General features: G+C 40.4%; 1 protein-coding gene across 1 annotated transcript; it reads left to right on the top strand.

Moving 5' to 3' along the window:
• Nucleotides 1–1,883: 1,883 nt before the first annotated feature.
• Nucleotides 1,884–16,109, top strand: sema6ba (sema domain, transmembrane domain (TM), and cytoplasmic domain, (semaphorin) 6Ba; the record flags this gene model as incomplete). The annotated part of the gene is made up of 16 exons (XM_079244346.1): nucleotides 1,884–2,004; nucleotides 2,894–3,005; nucleotides 4,610–4,670; nucleotides 4,794–4,856; nucleotides 7,322–7,420; nucleotides 7,504–7,594; nucleotides 7,824–7,943; nucleotides 8,534–8,622; nucleotides 8,700–8,917; nucleotides 9,000–9,131; nucleotides 9,389–9,538; nucleotides 9,659–9,835; nucleotides 11,598–11,738; nucleotides 12,448–12,525; nucleotides 13,780–13,841; nucleotides 15,124–16,109. The coding sequence occupies 16 exons, from the start codon at nucleotides 1,884–1,886 to the stop codon at nucleotides 16,107–16,109; spliced, it is 2,700 nt and encodes an 899-aa protein (XP_079100472.1).

Raw genomic sequence — 16,109 nt, 5'->3', positions numbered from 1 at the left:
TAAATTGTAAATTGATAATACTAAATTGCAAGCAGAACTGATGCTCTCAGCAACCGAAAATGTAAAAAAAAAAAAAAGCTTTGTGCCTTTTTACCAGGTGTTAGTCTGGTGTTACAGAGTAGGATAATAGCATGATAGATATAAACAATTCATCAATGATTTTTAATCACACTTTCAGATTTCCTCAGAGTTCCACTGTAAAGTTTTTACTCTTCACATCTCAACAATTTATTGTGAAGCACATTCAGGCAAATATTCCGTAGCATCCCATAGTTCAGTGTACAGGAATAAACACAGTATGACTGAGGAAAATAACGGTCTGTTGCAAAACGAGGCTGAGGAAGTGGGGTGATAAATTTCAGAGCTGTAATAGGCAAATGATGGAGTGATGTTGTGAGCACAGAAGAGGCAGAATAATGAACGCTGCTCTGGTTATATAGTGTGTCAGTTTGATGGGACTGACAATATTCAAGGTTGACTGTACAGAAAGGGGCTTGTTAACAGCACGGAGGACCTGCCTGTCTGGCCAAACACACACCTCAGTTTAAAAATGTTTACTTGTTATCTAAATTATTTAGTCTTTTTTAGGTAATAGTTTTAAAGTCAAAGCAACAATTTTTTGCTCTTTTTGTAAAATGAAAAAAAACCACACACAAAAAAACATGATGGTGAGCTAAAATATGTGCACATTATTCACTCTTCTAATTTCAACTCATTAGAATGCTAAGATTTCCACTGAGCTGAGTGTGTGAGGATGTGTAGGCACACACAATGAGAAGTGTTTCCCTTTTGAGGACTTTCAGGTTTAAATTCATATTCTGTGCATAGCTAGGTAGGTTAACGCTAACTTGTTCTAGCATTTAGATACAGTATTTTATACCTTATACTGTGTCTATGTATGCTATTCACTAAATTTAATCATTATGAAGAGAGTAGTCTTAATCACAAGCTCCAATGTGTCACTGAGCCATAATTTGTGACCCAGATAGGAGACACATTTGGGCCTGAACTAGGCTACTTTTGGTGCTTTTGGATCAGTAACAGCACTGACAGTGTGTGGGTCCCAAATGGCCAAAAGACCTAAAAACAATACAGATTTGGGCCAAGTTTGGTGGATCTTTTGATAACTCAGGATATCCACAGCAACCCTTCGCCAAAATGTAGTTCTTAAGAAAACTACATTTGTGAGCCATGTATCAAATAAGCTTTTTTCTTTCTCTGTCTTTTTTTTTTAAGTAAAAAATTCTCTACCACAAAAATAATGAAAAACTGTCTAACTCCACTATTCATTGGAGCACATTTTCTGAGCACATCTCCTGTTATTTTTCTTTCGTGTACAGTTTCTTGTGAAGCCGATCTTATTTGAGGTTTGTTTAAGAACTTCAAAGACCAAGAACAAAATCAGGAGAACCTTCACATGATTAAGGGCCTTTTTTTTAATCACTTCACTCATTGTTTTAGTTAGACTTCCTTTTTTTAAATAATCCATTTATTGGGCTTCATATGTTAATTTGCAGAAACACATTTAGTTAGAGGAGCATCACTATCCAAAGAGAAGTTGTAGTTGTCTCCTTCAGAGTGTTATAAGGATTTAATCCTTCTTGATTCAAACTGGTTGAGAATGGGGTGACATTTCTGACAATACACCTACAAAACAGATATTACAAACACATTAAACCCCTGGTGATTTCAGGTTTGTGAGTAATCAATCTGCTCCATGTTTGACACTTTCGTCTCTCTGACATGCACATACAAACGGACCAGTTTGTCAGTGCCTCTGCACTAAGATCTCTGTCAACATGTTATCCATACCATTGGAAGGACATGTACAACATATTGTACAATATAATTAAATGATCTCACCCTCTCTTTGTTAACAGTGTATGTGTGCTGCTGCCATGGCAACCATGGCTCCTCCCCTCTCATTTCTTCTCCTGCTGCTTCAACTGGCTGATGGCTCATTCCCAGAGGAACCCAGTCCACTCAGCTACGTCCCCATAGAGGGTATGTGTCTTTCCCCTCTGTACGTGGGTGTGTGTTTGAGTGCACAAGTGTATGTGCAGCATTGATGAATTGCTTCATAGTGTGTGTGGAAATCGGAGGTTACGGGTCAAAGCCTTGGTTAGGAGCTGCTTTAGAGCTACCCAGGCATACAGATAAAGAAAGTGCACACCTTCCTCTCATGCAGCGTAGAAAATTCATAAATGTGAGAGAAAAACAATGGCATTACGGACAAAAGAATTTGTCTGAGAGGGAGAAAAGATTGTAATAGATTTTGAAAAAGGTAGAAAGATTAAAAATATGAGATAGTCGGATATGGTGGATGCAGATGACAAGAGAGCAGGCTGAGTGGTGAAAGAGAGAATGGAAGCAGACGTGGGGATGGATCTTTATCCCTCCTGCAGTCAAGGACAGTGAGACATTTTCCCAATCTGTCTCCTGATGGTGAGGGCTCCCTGTGGAGAACTCCTCCTCAAAACTTTCTCATAGTCTGACACTTGCACCTTCTGTCCTTTCTAACTCATCTGTAATTTCTGGTTGATCTGAATTGTAGGAAGGAGAAGCGGGGACAAGAGTGATTAGATAGTTTTTCTCATTTAGAAGCTTTCCAGTGTATCAACAACATCAAGAAACAGAGGATAAAAGCGCTTCAGTGTGCTAGAACACTGTCAGACTATTGTTTTTTTTTCTTTCCATTATGTCATATCCTTAACAAAGGCGTCAAGAATGAAAATAGATACTATTTAGGTGAAGCCTGTTAATGTGGACATGAAATGGGATTGATCTTTTCTGAGTTGTCAGACGGTGCTTAAGCCAGTCACATAAGTTGTAATAACACTTTTGCAAAGCATTTAACTTTGTCACATTTTGTATGTTTATGTGGTCATGCCAGTGGTGAGGAGGTATCCTGTGTTCCTGGGCAGAGCTCATCGTTCAGCTCAGAGACAGGAACTGCACATCCAGACTGTCCTCCAAGTCAACCGCACACTCTACATAGGAGCCAGGTAACCAACAGCAACCACCTCCAACTGTGTGTTGCTGACGTGTTCATATTAATATGTGTTTGCTTTCATTTGGTGCCACAGCTTCCATCTGCTGTCATTCTGCAGAAAACATTTTCAGTTTGTTTGACTGATGATTTATTCAGTCTTGCTTTCAAATGTCAAGTGTGAGCTGTGTGCTCATGTCCTACATGGAAAACAAGAATTTGTTTGTCACCAGCTGAAGTAAAAAAGAATTTCACATTCCCTCTAACAAATCTGTGAATTTGGATTTTATCTTATTTATGTGTCTTTTTGTTATTTTATGTAATGCTGGAAGGGATGCAACAGTGGTCTCACTTCAAGAGAGTGATACACAAACCTGTGCTGTTTTTCACACATAACAACAGATACTTTCTGGGAAATGTGAAGATAATTAAGACCAGACTTAGTCTACAGTTTCTGTTCACACATTAATTTCACAGAGGAAGATATTCTGTTGCAAACGTTCTCACAGGTGGAAATGTAACATCTGTTTGCCTCGGGTCCTGCACAGAAGAAACAGGATCTGAGGCAAAGTACCCCGTGGAAACAACTGTGTTCTGTTTACAGCACTTCAAGAATGGAGAAAAGGGCTCTTTATTTACCATTTCTGTGTTTGTATCAATATTACATGTATTAGCACAGATTCATAACAGCAGATGCATTATTAAGACAGAGCAGTTTGTACCAGCTTGCATTCTGCACCTTTAATGTAAATGTTCCAGATTATTTGCTCCTGTGTGCACACTCTGGCACACTCACTCCCCTTCTGGACTCCTTAATAGATGCCATTCTGGGTAGTATCAATCAGACCAGCAAATGCTGCAGACATTTCTAGTATGTTCAAATATGCAGCTCTTGTTTCAGTGCTGCAGTGCATGTGTGGGAAAACAGCTCAAGAGTATTTGCCTCATGCTCTAAGAAAACCAGATCAATACAGGTAATAAATAATACAGGTCCCCTCCTGAAATAAAGCATTATACTGTTGAAAATAGTTTTAATATGAGTCTTCAGCCCTTTTAAACAGAATAGAGGCTCGTTGGGACATTAAAACACACATACGTGCACACACACACACACACACACACACACACACCAACAGTCTGACAAAAATTGAACTATGATAAGATTATTTAAGGACAATAATATAACATTAATCAAGAATAAATTAATTCAAGATACAGTGTCAAGAAACATAGATCATGCAATCACAGACAATCCCCAACCACTTCATTAAGTAGACCCGTTTAATTGCCTGCTAAAGAAAATGCTAATGAACCAATGATGTGGAAGAAACTCCATGCATGAATGTGTATTAATGTGTCCATTTCGTTAGTCCTGCCTTACATTTGCTACATTTTAACTGGAGTAAAATAAATCAGTAGAGCAAAGATTGAGCTGATTCATTGGTTCATTTTATATATAAAAAAAACTAACTCCGCTGATCATAAGATGTTTTCACAGGTTATGTGAAACTAAATAATGCAAACTGAAAACTAATCCCTTTCCTTTTTTTTTTTTAATCACAGATTTGACATTCAATTGTATAATTTTTTTTTTTTTTTTTTTTTTTTTGTCTCTTTTAGAGATGACTTGTACAGAGTAGAGCTGGATAACATGGCAGGTGATGAGATGTTTTACAGCAAGGTATGACTCATTTTTCTTACAAGCACACATACAAGAACTAGTAAACGAAAGTGCTCACATACATGCCTGTATATACAAATATAAAGTGATTTTTGCCTCCTGTGATTCATTCATGCATTTCAGAAACGTACATGGGAGTCCAACAAGAATGATATTCGAGTGTGTCGGATGAAGGGCAAGCATGAGGTAAAATACTTGTGCACAGCACGCTGACTTTGAAATCCGCACGTACATGCATCATACAAGAGTACGACTATCACACGCATGGACAGACACAACAGCTGTTTCAAAAATCTTATTTCCTTTGGGTGTACCTGCATGTGCTGTTTACACCAGTTTGAGTTGATACAGAATCAGGACGTCACTTATATCACACAAATACAGCAAAAGGTTACCAGGGTTCAAAAGAATCAAAAAGCCTTGTGCATTGTGCTACTTTTCTTCATATGTCAATGATTTAATGGGAAAGACAAGAAAAATCACAATTATGCCTCTTTATAAAATGTTAGTTGGTAGTGTTATTTAGTATGAAGGAAATGTTATTAAATCTACAAAAAAAGAGTGACTTCATAGGATGATGACCCTGTAAGGTGCAAGCTAAATAAAACCCTTACTGTATAAATATAGAGGGGCAGCTGGCAAAGGCAGTCTGGATGGAACTGCATGATGCACAAAGATGGAGAAGCAAAGGTGAAACATTATAAAGCAAACTGAGAAAAGAAACTGACACAGCCGCAGGGAGGAAGCTGTAATTGAAATCAGTTGAGGAGGAGAGGTGTAGGTGATGATAAGATGTGTGTAGGTTGAGGAAAAATACAGAAGTAACACATGAGGAGGAGAGGGCAGCTGAGGAAGAAAGGAGACAGTGTAGGAGTGTTTAGCGCAAGACTTAAAGCTGTGATAAAGTCAGAACACAGACACAAGACAAAAAAGTCTGGCTGGAGGTGGACAGACAGGAGTGTGAGACAAAAGGTAGGCAAATTGACGATGTCATTTAAAACCCTCTAAATCAGACAAGGACGTTGAAATCAACATGCAGCGGTTAATCATGTGACTTAGAGCAGGAAAAACATGTTGCCAGTAATAAACGCACTATTACATGAGTAATAAAGAGACCCGTTGTGAATGGTACCTGTGCTCTGAATATGTAACATTTAATTAGATTACAGATATTTCTTCTTTCTCCCGTTCAAAAAAAAGTGTTAAATAGTTTTAAATTGCTCTCATTTACTTTTCTGTCAGCAGATAAAGACTGGTATAAAGTTGAAGGATTTATTGTAAAATTGTAGCTTAGGATGATGAACAAAAAGTGAATCACCACAGGAAAAAACATGTAACAATAAAGATGCATCATACTTGTAATAAACAAGAAGTTTGGTTGGGTCAAGTTGTCTTCAGATGGATTAAGTTGAACTGTTTCCCCACGTTTTTAATGTTAGGCTAAACTAAGCTCCAGCTACTTTTGAACCACGTTAATGTAAAAGGCACTTCCCTGTTCTTCTCTTACTCTCATAGAGTGGAAAATATTTACCAAAATGTGTCCAAAATATTATATTTTAAGATGCCCCTTGAAAGAAAAGGATTTTTCAGAGCTTGTCAACAAATCAATGCAGCGTTTTGTTGGAATACATCTGATTTATTACAGTTTAGTTCTGTCAAAAAAAAGTACAAAAACAAGGCCAGGCATATAGTTGAACTAAAAATAGTTTCAATTGTACAAAGAAATAATCAGGACAAGCAAATAAACAACATCGACAAAGACCAGTCTCTCAACGAAGACTCATTTAAGTGGGTATCCAGACAGACTGAAAACACTGTTATGAATCAGGTACATGCACACACAGGATGAAAGATTAACTTGCAGAGATGGACAGCAAGATTTTAGATAACAATAAGAAGAAGAAAACACATCTAACCAAAACCTGACAACATTGTAATATTTGGAGCTAAATTAGCAGTAGCATCATTGCTAAAGAAATTTTAGACATTCAGAGTTTTATAGGCTACTTGTAGTTACATATCAGCAGAACGAGTTCTGTTATATTCTTTTTTTTTTTTTTTTTTTTTTTTTAGATCTTTCAGAGCTGCAAAATCAGGAAAAAGCTTTATTAAACATTGGCAACATAATATTAGCCAGTCAGAGCAGTCAAGGGTTTCCAGACTGACTAGGAGCAGCTGCAGGAAGGTGAGCTGTGGAGAAAGAGGTTCGCTTGTTTTGCATTTTAATGCATCTGCACATGTTCAATGAAGCAAATGTGCACAGTTACATTCAAGCCATTGAACACAAGCCAAGACAGAAATTATTCATTTTTATGAAAAATACCAGTCTGGATATGCAGTGGTAAGGAAAACAAGATGTTTAATCATTTTAAGAGCAGAAGCGTAATTTTTTTAAATAAACAAAGCTGAAATAAAGAACATTGGATGACTTTTTTGCCTACACAATGATTTTCACGGGCTTCAGGTGATGAGACAATGCTGTATGATGCTGTCACATCTAATCTAGAGGGCTAGATATATCATCAAGTCTCAGGTTTGCTAAAAGTTCAAACTGGGTTCATGTTTTCCACACAACACGACACATTTAAAATCATTCTTTTTAGATTGCCCTGTGTCATTTCATAATCTAGTTTGCTTTGTTTTTCCTACAGGGAGAATGCCGTAATTTCATCAAGGTTTTGCTCAGCCAGCATGGCGGCCTGTTTGTATGTGGAACAAATGCCTTCAACCCACTGTGTGCCAACTACACTGTCAGTATCCAGCTATCTGCCAGTCTGTGAATCTCTGTAAATCAGCCTGTTGGTTTATCTCTGTCATTCTTGTCCTGTTGCAGGGAGACACTCTGGAAATGGTGGGGGAGCCTGTCAGTGGGATGGCCCGATGTCCATATGATCCACGACATGCCAACGTGGCATTATTTGCTGGTGGGACATTGAGTTTGAGCTTAAACATAACAAACTTAGTTTTCCGGTCCAGGCTTGGAAACGTCTGCGCCCTTGTGTTTACCTTAACAAATGATTTATAGTCAGACCTCTTGCTGCATTGCTTGTTTGGTTTTAATCTTCCTGACCTTGTGTTATCTCTCTATCTGTATCTCTCCTCTCTTCTGCTTCATATCCCTCCATCGTCTCTCTGTGCATCGCTCTCTTTCAGATGGAAGTCTCTTTACCGGCACCGTGACAGACTTCCTGGCCATCGATGCAGTGATCTATCGTAGCCTCGGTGACAGCCCCACCCTCCGAACAGTCAAGCACGACTCCAAGTGGTTCAGAGGTACTTTTAGAAACAGGCATAATAAAAGTGACCCTCCAGGGCCATTAACCTTCAACAGATAATCATTAGGGAAAATAATAAAAATCATCCTCATCATCATCGGTACTTTCCTAAAGGAAATTGAACTGCCGGCTGCCATATGAGGCTCACAGGTGAATTAAAAAACATTTCGCAGGACTAAACAAGTTATATTCAACAAAAGCAGACATGATTAGGCCTCCATTTAAAAGACTTATAAAAGGATTCAGACAGAGTGATGTATTGAGGTTAGTCGAAATCCCCACAGATTCAAGGTTTTAAGTGAAGTTTTCAACTGAACAATGAAGCCTAGAACTGAAACCAAGCCCTGGAAAGTTAAAGCTGGAAGAATAAATGGTAGATGATGTCTACTCTGTTGTATTTGGTGATGAATTAAATAGGTTATGAATGTTTAATAAGCACGGCTGGTGGACAGCAACGTTTCATGTTGATGTGGCTGTAATTGCAGAGCCGTGTCAGCAACTATGTTGCCTGGAGTCTCACTCCAGGCACTTTGTATAAAGTCTTTGCAACAGTGGATGTACTTAGCCTGTGTGTTTCCTCATTTTCAGAGCCCTACTTTGTGAGTGCCATGGAGTGGGGGCCTCATATTTATTTCTTCTTCAGAGAGATGGCCATGGAGTTTCATCATCTGGAGAAGGTGATATACCCTCTTTCATGGCCTCCTTTCTTTCTTTCTGCAATCCGTCAGGCTTACCATCTCTTCTCTTATTGTAGGTGATGGTCTCCCGTGTGGCTCGTGTGTGTAAATCTGACCTTGGTGGCTCTCAGCGCGTCCTCGAGAAACAGTGGACTACGTTTCTAAAGGCACGACTCAACTGCTCTGTCCCAGGGGACTCTCACTTTTACTTCAATCTCCTGCACGCCACCAGCAACATCATCCACATGCAGGGTCGAGACGTCATCCTGGGTCTCTTTTCCACACCACCTAACAGGTACCATGATGCACAGGCTTTGTACATGAATACAGACAGACTCTATTTTCCTGTAAATGACTTTTCTCTGCGTTTCTTGTAGTATTCCGGGTTCTGCAGTGTGTGTGTTTGACATGCAGCAGCTCGCTCATGTCTTTGAGGGACGGTTTAAAGAGCAAAAATCCCCTGAGTCTATTTGGACACCAGTACCGGATGAGGCAGTGCCTAAGCCAAGGTAATGTGATGCAAAGTGTATATGAACAGCAGTTCAACAGAGCATTGCAGCCCCGCTGTACCAGCATCTGTAGTCTTTTTGCTCTCCTCCCTTGAGCTCCAGCTGTCAGTTAAACTGCTACTTTGCTACTCTTCAGTAAATTTACTAATCCAGCACCTAGCAGATGCAAAGGTGATCCCCTCTGGCTCTCCTTTCCTTATCTATCACTCTTCTTTTTTCCCACTTTTCATTTTTTCTGCTCTTCTCTTTGTCTGTAGGCCAGGGGGATGTGCAGTGCAGGGATCCAGATTTAGCTCCTCAACGACATTGCCAGATGAGGTGCTGAACTTTGTGAAGACCCACCCGCTAATGGACGAGACCGTTCCACTGCTGGGGCATAAACCTTGGGTGGTCAAAACTATGGGAAGGTATGCATAAAGAATTATTCAATAGCTAGGAGAAGCTATGAATAATGGAAGCAGAAAATGTGTTAAATAGCAGGAAATGTAAATTACTGACCTAATTTACTGACTTATCTGTCCATATAGGTACCAGTTGACAGCCATGGTGGTGGACACCGAAGCTGGCCCCTATAAGAACCGTACAGTCTTGTTTCTGGGCTCCACCCGAGGGACTATACTCAAGTTCCTAATGATTCCTGGTGGAGATTCAGTCTCTCACAGCAGTGTGTTTCTGGAGGAGGTGGAGGGATTCAACCCAGAGAAGTGAGTGGGAGTCGAGAGATCCTTATCTTTTATCTCCAATTTATTGCAATTCTTGGCATAATGCTCCAGATATCCAGTCCCGGTGCACCTGCTTCCGACTGATAAATGTGCTTCCTATAAATGAACTGCCTTCGGTTACAATTACTAAATAGCAGGTTTTCCCAGTTTTTCAGTACAGCTCTCACTAAAAGCCTGTTGAGTTAAAACTGTCATATCCATTACAGGTATTTACTGCGACTCTGTAATTAAAGCAAGACTGTGTACATTTTTCTGAGATGCAGCAATAGCAGCTGCAGCGGGGCTAGTTATGGGATGCTGGTGCATTAAATTCTGTTGAACTCCAGTTTGAGCAGGGAAGGATATTGGAACAAAACCTGTCAATCACTCATGCAAAAAAAACAATAATGTAACAGTCCACCCATGTCAAGTCAGCACCCGGCTAATGTGATTAGTCTGGGCGAAAACAGCTCAGTACTCGCAGCAGCTGTGCAATGTGATGTTTTTGCAACAGGAAATTAATGAATCAGACAATATGTGAACATGTTCCACTTAGTCAGCAGTAGTTGCACCTGACCATAAAAACAAAATTAATAATGCACTGCTTGGATATGCAGCTTTGGTCTTTTTTTTCTTTGCTATTCACAACAAATATGAAAATCTGTTACATGTTGAATTTCACAGAGGAAGATATTCCGCTGTAAATGATGCATCACGATGCATGAATAGTTGTTTTAGAGTCGTATTGCGGTTATCTGAATTATAATGTAATCAGTGTGATTTGACAAAAGACCCACTCCCAACTCCAACTTTTATTTGCACCAGAAATGCTCTGAAAAAACAAGTTGTGCTGTGTTCCTTTAGGCGACATTAATAATTACAGCAAAAAGATCTCACGTTTTTGTGTTACTTCCTGATATATTGGTAATTATTCTCTTCTTCTGCATCTATTACTTTTTGCTTCTTGTCCTTGTTTAGCCCCACACCTGAGTAATGTCTAATATCAACCCCAAGGCCTGATCAACACTCCCAGCTTTTACAGATATACTGCCAGTCAATCCCACAGTAGAATTTAAACATTATACACTTCAGCAAACTCTAAGTTCTGAAAACCTTAAACATAATACTGCATGAAAATTTGAGCATCTCTACAATTCTCCAATAAAAATTATTTTTTCCTGATGTGTCCAAATATTGTGTACAGAGGCAGAGCAACAAATTAATATTTCAACTGTGATAGTAAATATTGGCCCTTGTCGATGATAAGATGCTTGATAATATGATCATATCCTCCTGAACCCTCACACCCCTTGCAAGAGTGTGAGTAGTTGCTTTCTTTTGTTTTCTGTCTGATCACATTTACTTCTTCATGGTTTTTTTTTATGATTACTGTTTATTTCCTGTATTGTTGCCTGATATTGTGTGTTGTATTTTTCTGGCAGTAAGGGTTATTTTTGGATTGGACCCTTTGACCCGCCACTCCCTGGTTTGTTTGCTGTTTTCCAGAACAAACCTGGCCTGCAGTGACCTTGGTGTTTTTGGACCTGTCCTACATCAGGGTCCTCTTTGCTGAGACAACTCATAAGAGTTCCTTTATCACAGAAACACTGACATTATGACTTTTGAGTGTGAGATCAAGGGGCTTTCTGTTCCAACAGATGAGGCCTTTGACCTTGTCTCACAGTTTGTCTTTCAGGTCAAAATGATGAAGATCACCTCCTTTTTCCTGCTCTGCCTGTGTTACAATTTCTTCTCTGATCTCCAGGTGTGGTGAGGACTCTCCTCAGGCTCGTCAGCTCTTGTCGCTGTCTTTGGACCGAACCAGTCACACTCTGCTGCTGGCCTTCCCCACCTGTCTGGTCAGAGTGCCTACATCACGCTGCCATCTCCATTCGCGCTGCATGAAGTGAGCGGCTTTCAGCTACTTGTTTTTGTCTTGGAGTATTTTCCATTCCCTCAAAGTCTCTTTGGCTGATCTGAGTGAGTTTAGTAGTGGCCATTGGCCAAGGAAAAGCATTTGGGCCAAGTTTAGATACATCTCTGATTTGTGTAGTCAGTCCAGCAATATTACAGTACAGTAACTATCCTTTTTTTTCGTCCGTGGGGATGGAGAACACATTTGAGTTAATAATTTAACCTTCCTGGAGAATTTGTTTCTCCAGGAAATAATATTCAACCTAAAGAAAACAACTTTTAGGTGGTGATTTATCTGAAATTCCTAGAAAACGTTAGTTTATTACAGCGCATATGAAGGAGATATTTAGAAGCAAAACACAGACCCGCAAGCCAGCTTCCCACAGCGGATATATATCACACTTAGCTACTGCTGAGCAAGTATCATGTTGATACAATATGTGCTCCTGCTGTGTATAAAGACGACTAGCTCATGAGATACATCATTCTGCCACATTTTTCAAAACATACCTCAAATAAAACTAAAGAACATGTAGACATACATATGGAGGAAATTTAGCATTCCGGTGTTTGACAGCTACATAGTAAACCATTTTCTGCCAGGCATGTCATGATTATTCCCTGCTAGAGTGCTCTGAGAAATAAGCTCAGTATTTAATCTTTTCTTAATTTTTTTTCATTGAATGTGTGTGCCTGTACAGGAGCTGTCTGGCCTCCAGAGATCCATACTGCGGCTGGACCAGAGGCAGCACCTGCTCCTTCCTCAGACCAGGCACACGGTGAGAGAAATAAACACAAACGCACAAATATATCTGTAAACTTCTTGCTGTCGCTGCAGACATACTGACTGTAAAGCAGGAATAAGCTATGTGGCGAGATTTCATCAGGCCTGAACGTGCATCACTTTTTACTAACCACAAAAACCCAAATATTTTTTGTAAATGTGTCAAATGGAAAGTATGCATGGAATATTCATTTGAATTTGAAAATAATTTGATCAAATATAACATTGACTCTTCAGATTTCCATCTGTGGGAAATATTAGCACAAGACCTTTTTTTTTTCTCATTTACTGTTGTGTTTCAGGCTCCTACTGGTTTATAATTCCTTTCTGGTCTGTATGCCTGCTCTTAAAGGTGGAGTATGTAAGATTTTCAATATTTTCAAAATAAATTAACTAAAAAAAAAAAACTATAATCATAATTAGATCGTTTTTTTAAACATGTAGGTTCCAGTCTGTTCATATTTTATGTGTTATTAAATTACAAGTTTAATTATTGGACCCTTCTTAAATGTTTGCCTACCAGTAAAAAAAAAGTGCTTTTTGTCATTTGTCATTAATTAAACTTGTAATTTAATAACGCATCAAATACTGGAAGACTGGAACCTACATGTTAAAAAAAAACTATCTAACTATGATTGTAGTTATTTTATTAGTTAATTTATTTTTGAAAATATCGAAAATCTTCCATACTCCACCTTTAAACAGCATATTTCTGTGATCTGTATTTCCTTCTTAAATGTTTTCCAGTTATTTCTGTTAAGAGACTTTCTGAAAGACTTTGTGGATTTAACATTTTAGAAAAAATAATATTCAAATATTAAGCCACTGGTATAATTCTGTTTATTCAATACAAATCGTGATCAGTGGATCATTGATAATATTCGTAATTGCGCCATAAAAGGCATAATTTCACAGTCCTTGCTTCAACTCCCATCACTACATGCATGATTGACCCCCACCTCTGACCCTGAAGAAGAAGATCAATGAAATGATCAATTGCATATCCCATCACAAAGGATGGTACATCAATATGTGCCATACTGATCTTAGTAATAAACACTAACAGACACTAACATTCATGTGAAGCTCTTTACGTTGAAGCCAACCTTTTTAGTTAGTAAATGGAAATTTTGTGAGTCATCTTTAAATAAATATTTTAGTTAGGTTAGGTGACATTCATCCATTCATTCATCATTCATTAATGTCAGGGAAAATTTAGCTAAGCTGTGATCTCTCTCTCTGGCTGCAGGCTGCCTTTTCAACAAGATGTTGAGTATGGAAACACCACCTCCCACCTAGGAGACTGTGATGGTAGGTTGCAGCACTACCTGATGGATGCTGCTGGCTTATACAGTGAAATGAGGGAAGGCTCCACCTCGTGGCTCTTTCAATCATTACACATCTTTGTCTGTCATTGAACATTTTGTTCTGATACTTGCAAGTGATAATAACTGTGACTTTTGTATTTTAGCATGTTTTTTATATCTAGGATAAAACGTGATTTCCTCCCAAGATTCACTGCAGGGTGTCAGAGCCGAATCAGTTGGATAACGAACTTTGATTTAGACTTTAACCTCATTTTTTTACTCATCAAAACCCTCCCAGTGTGAGACATTTTAATTAGGGAGGATGTGAAAGAAGTGCAGACAATGCCAGGCTGCAGGATGGGAAAATGCACTGTCCTCTGGTGTATGAGGTTTTGTTTTCTCAAAGCTGAATATCTGAGGGGTTTAGTAGGAAAGCTGGAAATAGCTTAGTATAATGTCACATGGTGTCACTTCTGTTGAGAGGCTCAGATGTCAGGGCAGCAGTACCACAGAGGCCCTCTTTGAAGCTTGCTGTAAAATTCACAAAGTCAGTGGAAAGCAAAGAAGAATTTGCTTCTCCAGCAAATTCTTTCTGAACTGCTCCACTTGTTATAGCCCAGTTCAAGAGTCGTAAAATGTCCTTTTAGTTGGATGTGAATTTCCAAAATACAAGTGTAAAAGGGTTAGACTATTATGATATATAGTTTTCTAGCTCTTATCCCTGCCCCTAGAGTCAGACAACATTGGTGGTAAGTGATGCCAGGCTGCAGACCTGACGGACTCTTATCCAAGTGATGAAAGCACTGGGGAGGCCGGGCCAGAGACAGACTTGCGCTGCTCTGTCTGCAGATGGGACCGATTAAAACTGGGTGGAAACACTGAGGTAATAGTGTGCCACAGGCACTGGCTCTCCGTCCACGCTACAAGATGGAAAGTGTGAGGAAAAGAGAGGAGAAAAACTCTGCTGTTGAGGTCTAAGTCATGCTGATGACAAGTGCAGGCCTCACTAAACCTGGAGCTCGTGAGGCCTCAAGGCCAAACTGGAGAGAAGCTCCACTGGAACATCATCATTGCTTGAAATAATCACATAATGAAGGGGATGGTGATCACCGGTTTGAAGTGTTATTGTAGTTATTGATTTATTATCCTACCTTATGACTAGAAATTAAGGAGCAGGATATTGCTCACTTTGTAACTGCACCCTGTGGTCACACATTTAGAGCAGATCTAGTGTGGACTATTCTACTAAATGTCATCCTCATAATTTTGTATCTCAATTTTTTTAGGAATTCTGCAGCAGAGTTTGTTAATTGAACCAGAGAGTTTGGTCTCTCTCAACCTCCTTGTGGCATCTGCAGTCTCGGCATTCACCATTGGGGCAGCGCTGTCCGGCCTTGCTGTGTGCTGGATCATGGCCCACAAGCCTGCCAACCGTCGCCATGGCAGCTCTTCCCAGTCTTCCATCCAGCGGCGTGAAAGAGGTCTGCTTAGCAACGCTGGCGGGATGGCTGGTTCTGTGCTGAGCGTGACACGGCAAGGAGGTGGGGAGCGCCCCTGTTCACAGGGTGGGGAGACCCTCTTTGTCATGCCCAATGGCTGGGTGAAGTCGGGAGAGCTTGACCCTGGTTTCCTGCCCACCCCAGAGCACACACCCCAGCAGAAACGCAGAGGCCTACGACTGTCTGACTCTAACTCTGGAGGCTGGGACACAAGTCAGACCTACCTGGGGGGTGGTTCAGTGAGCCTGGGTTCACCCTGCCGCATGCCCCCCTCTGTGTATCTGACCACGAGACTCTTCCAGCAGGGGGGAAGTGGGAGACACAGCAGTGAGGGCCGTGGTAACGACACGCCACGCCAGCATTATGTCTGCTTGAGCAAACAAGAAAAAGGAGGAAAGGGAACGCCCAAGGCACCCCTGAGGAAGTCTGCAGGGGAATATGTCTACCCTATGACCCCCCAGGACTCACCTGAGCGTAGGAGGGTGGTTTCGGCACCTAGTGCCCCCGTGGAGTACAGCGAGCCTCTGCCCCTGCGCTGGCCAGCCCAGGAGGGTTACATTCTCAGCAGCCATGGCATGGTTCCTGTCCCACTGCCTCCACCCGCCATGCCTCCACCAAGCAGCCAGGCTTACATGTCCCAGCAACACACCCCCGGGCTGACCAGGGCTCTATTGAGAGGGGCGCTGGAGCGAGGAGAGCTGGGCGAGCTGGTGGATCTCAGCCATCTGATGAGTAAGAAAAACTGCAGCGATAGGACTCAGGCTGGTCAGTGA

The sequence above is a fragment of the Telmatherina bonti genome, assembly GCF_933228915.1.
Source record: "Telmatherina bonti genome assembly, chromosome: 7".
Taxonomy (NCBI): domain Eukaryota; kingdom Metazoa; phylum Chordata; class Actinopteri; order Atheriniformes; family Telmatherinidae; genus Telmatherina; species Telmatherina bonti.
The sequence above is the reverse complement of the archived record's forward strand: the minus strand, read 5'-3'. Positions and strand labels throughout refer to the sequence as shown.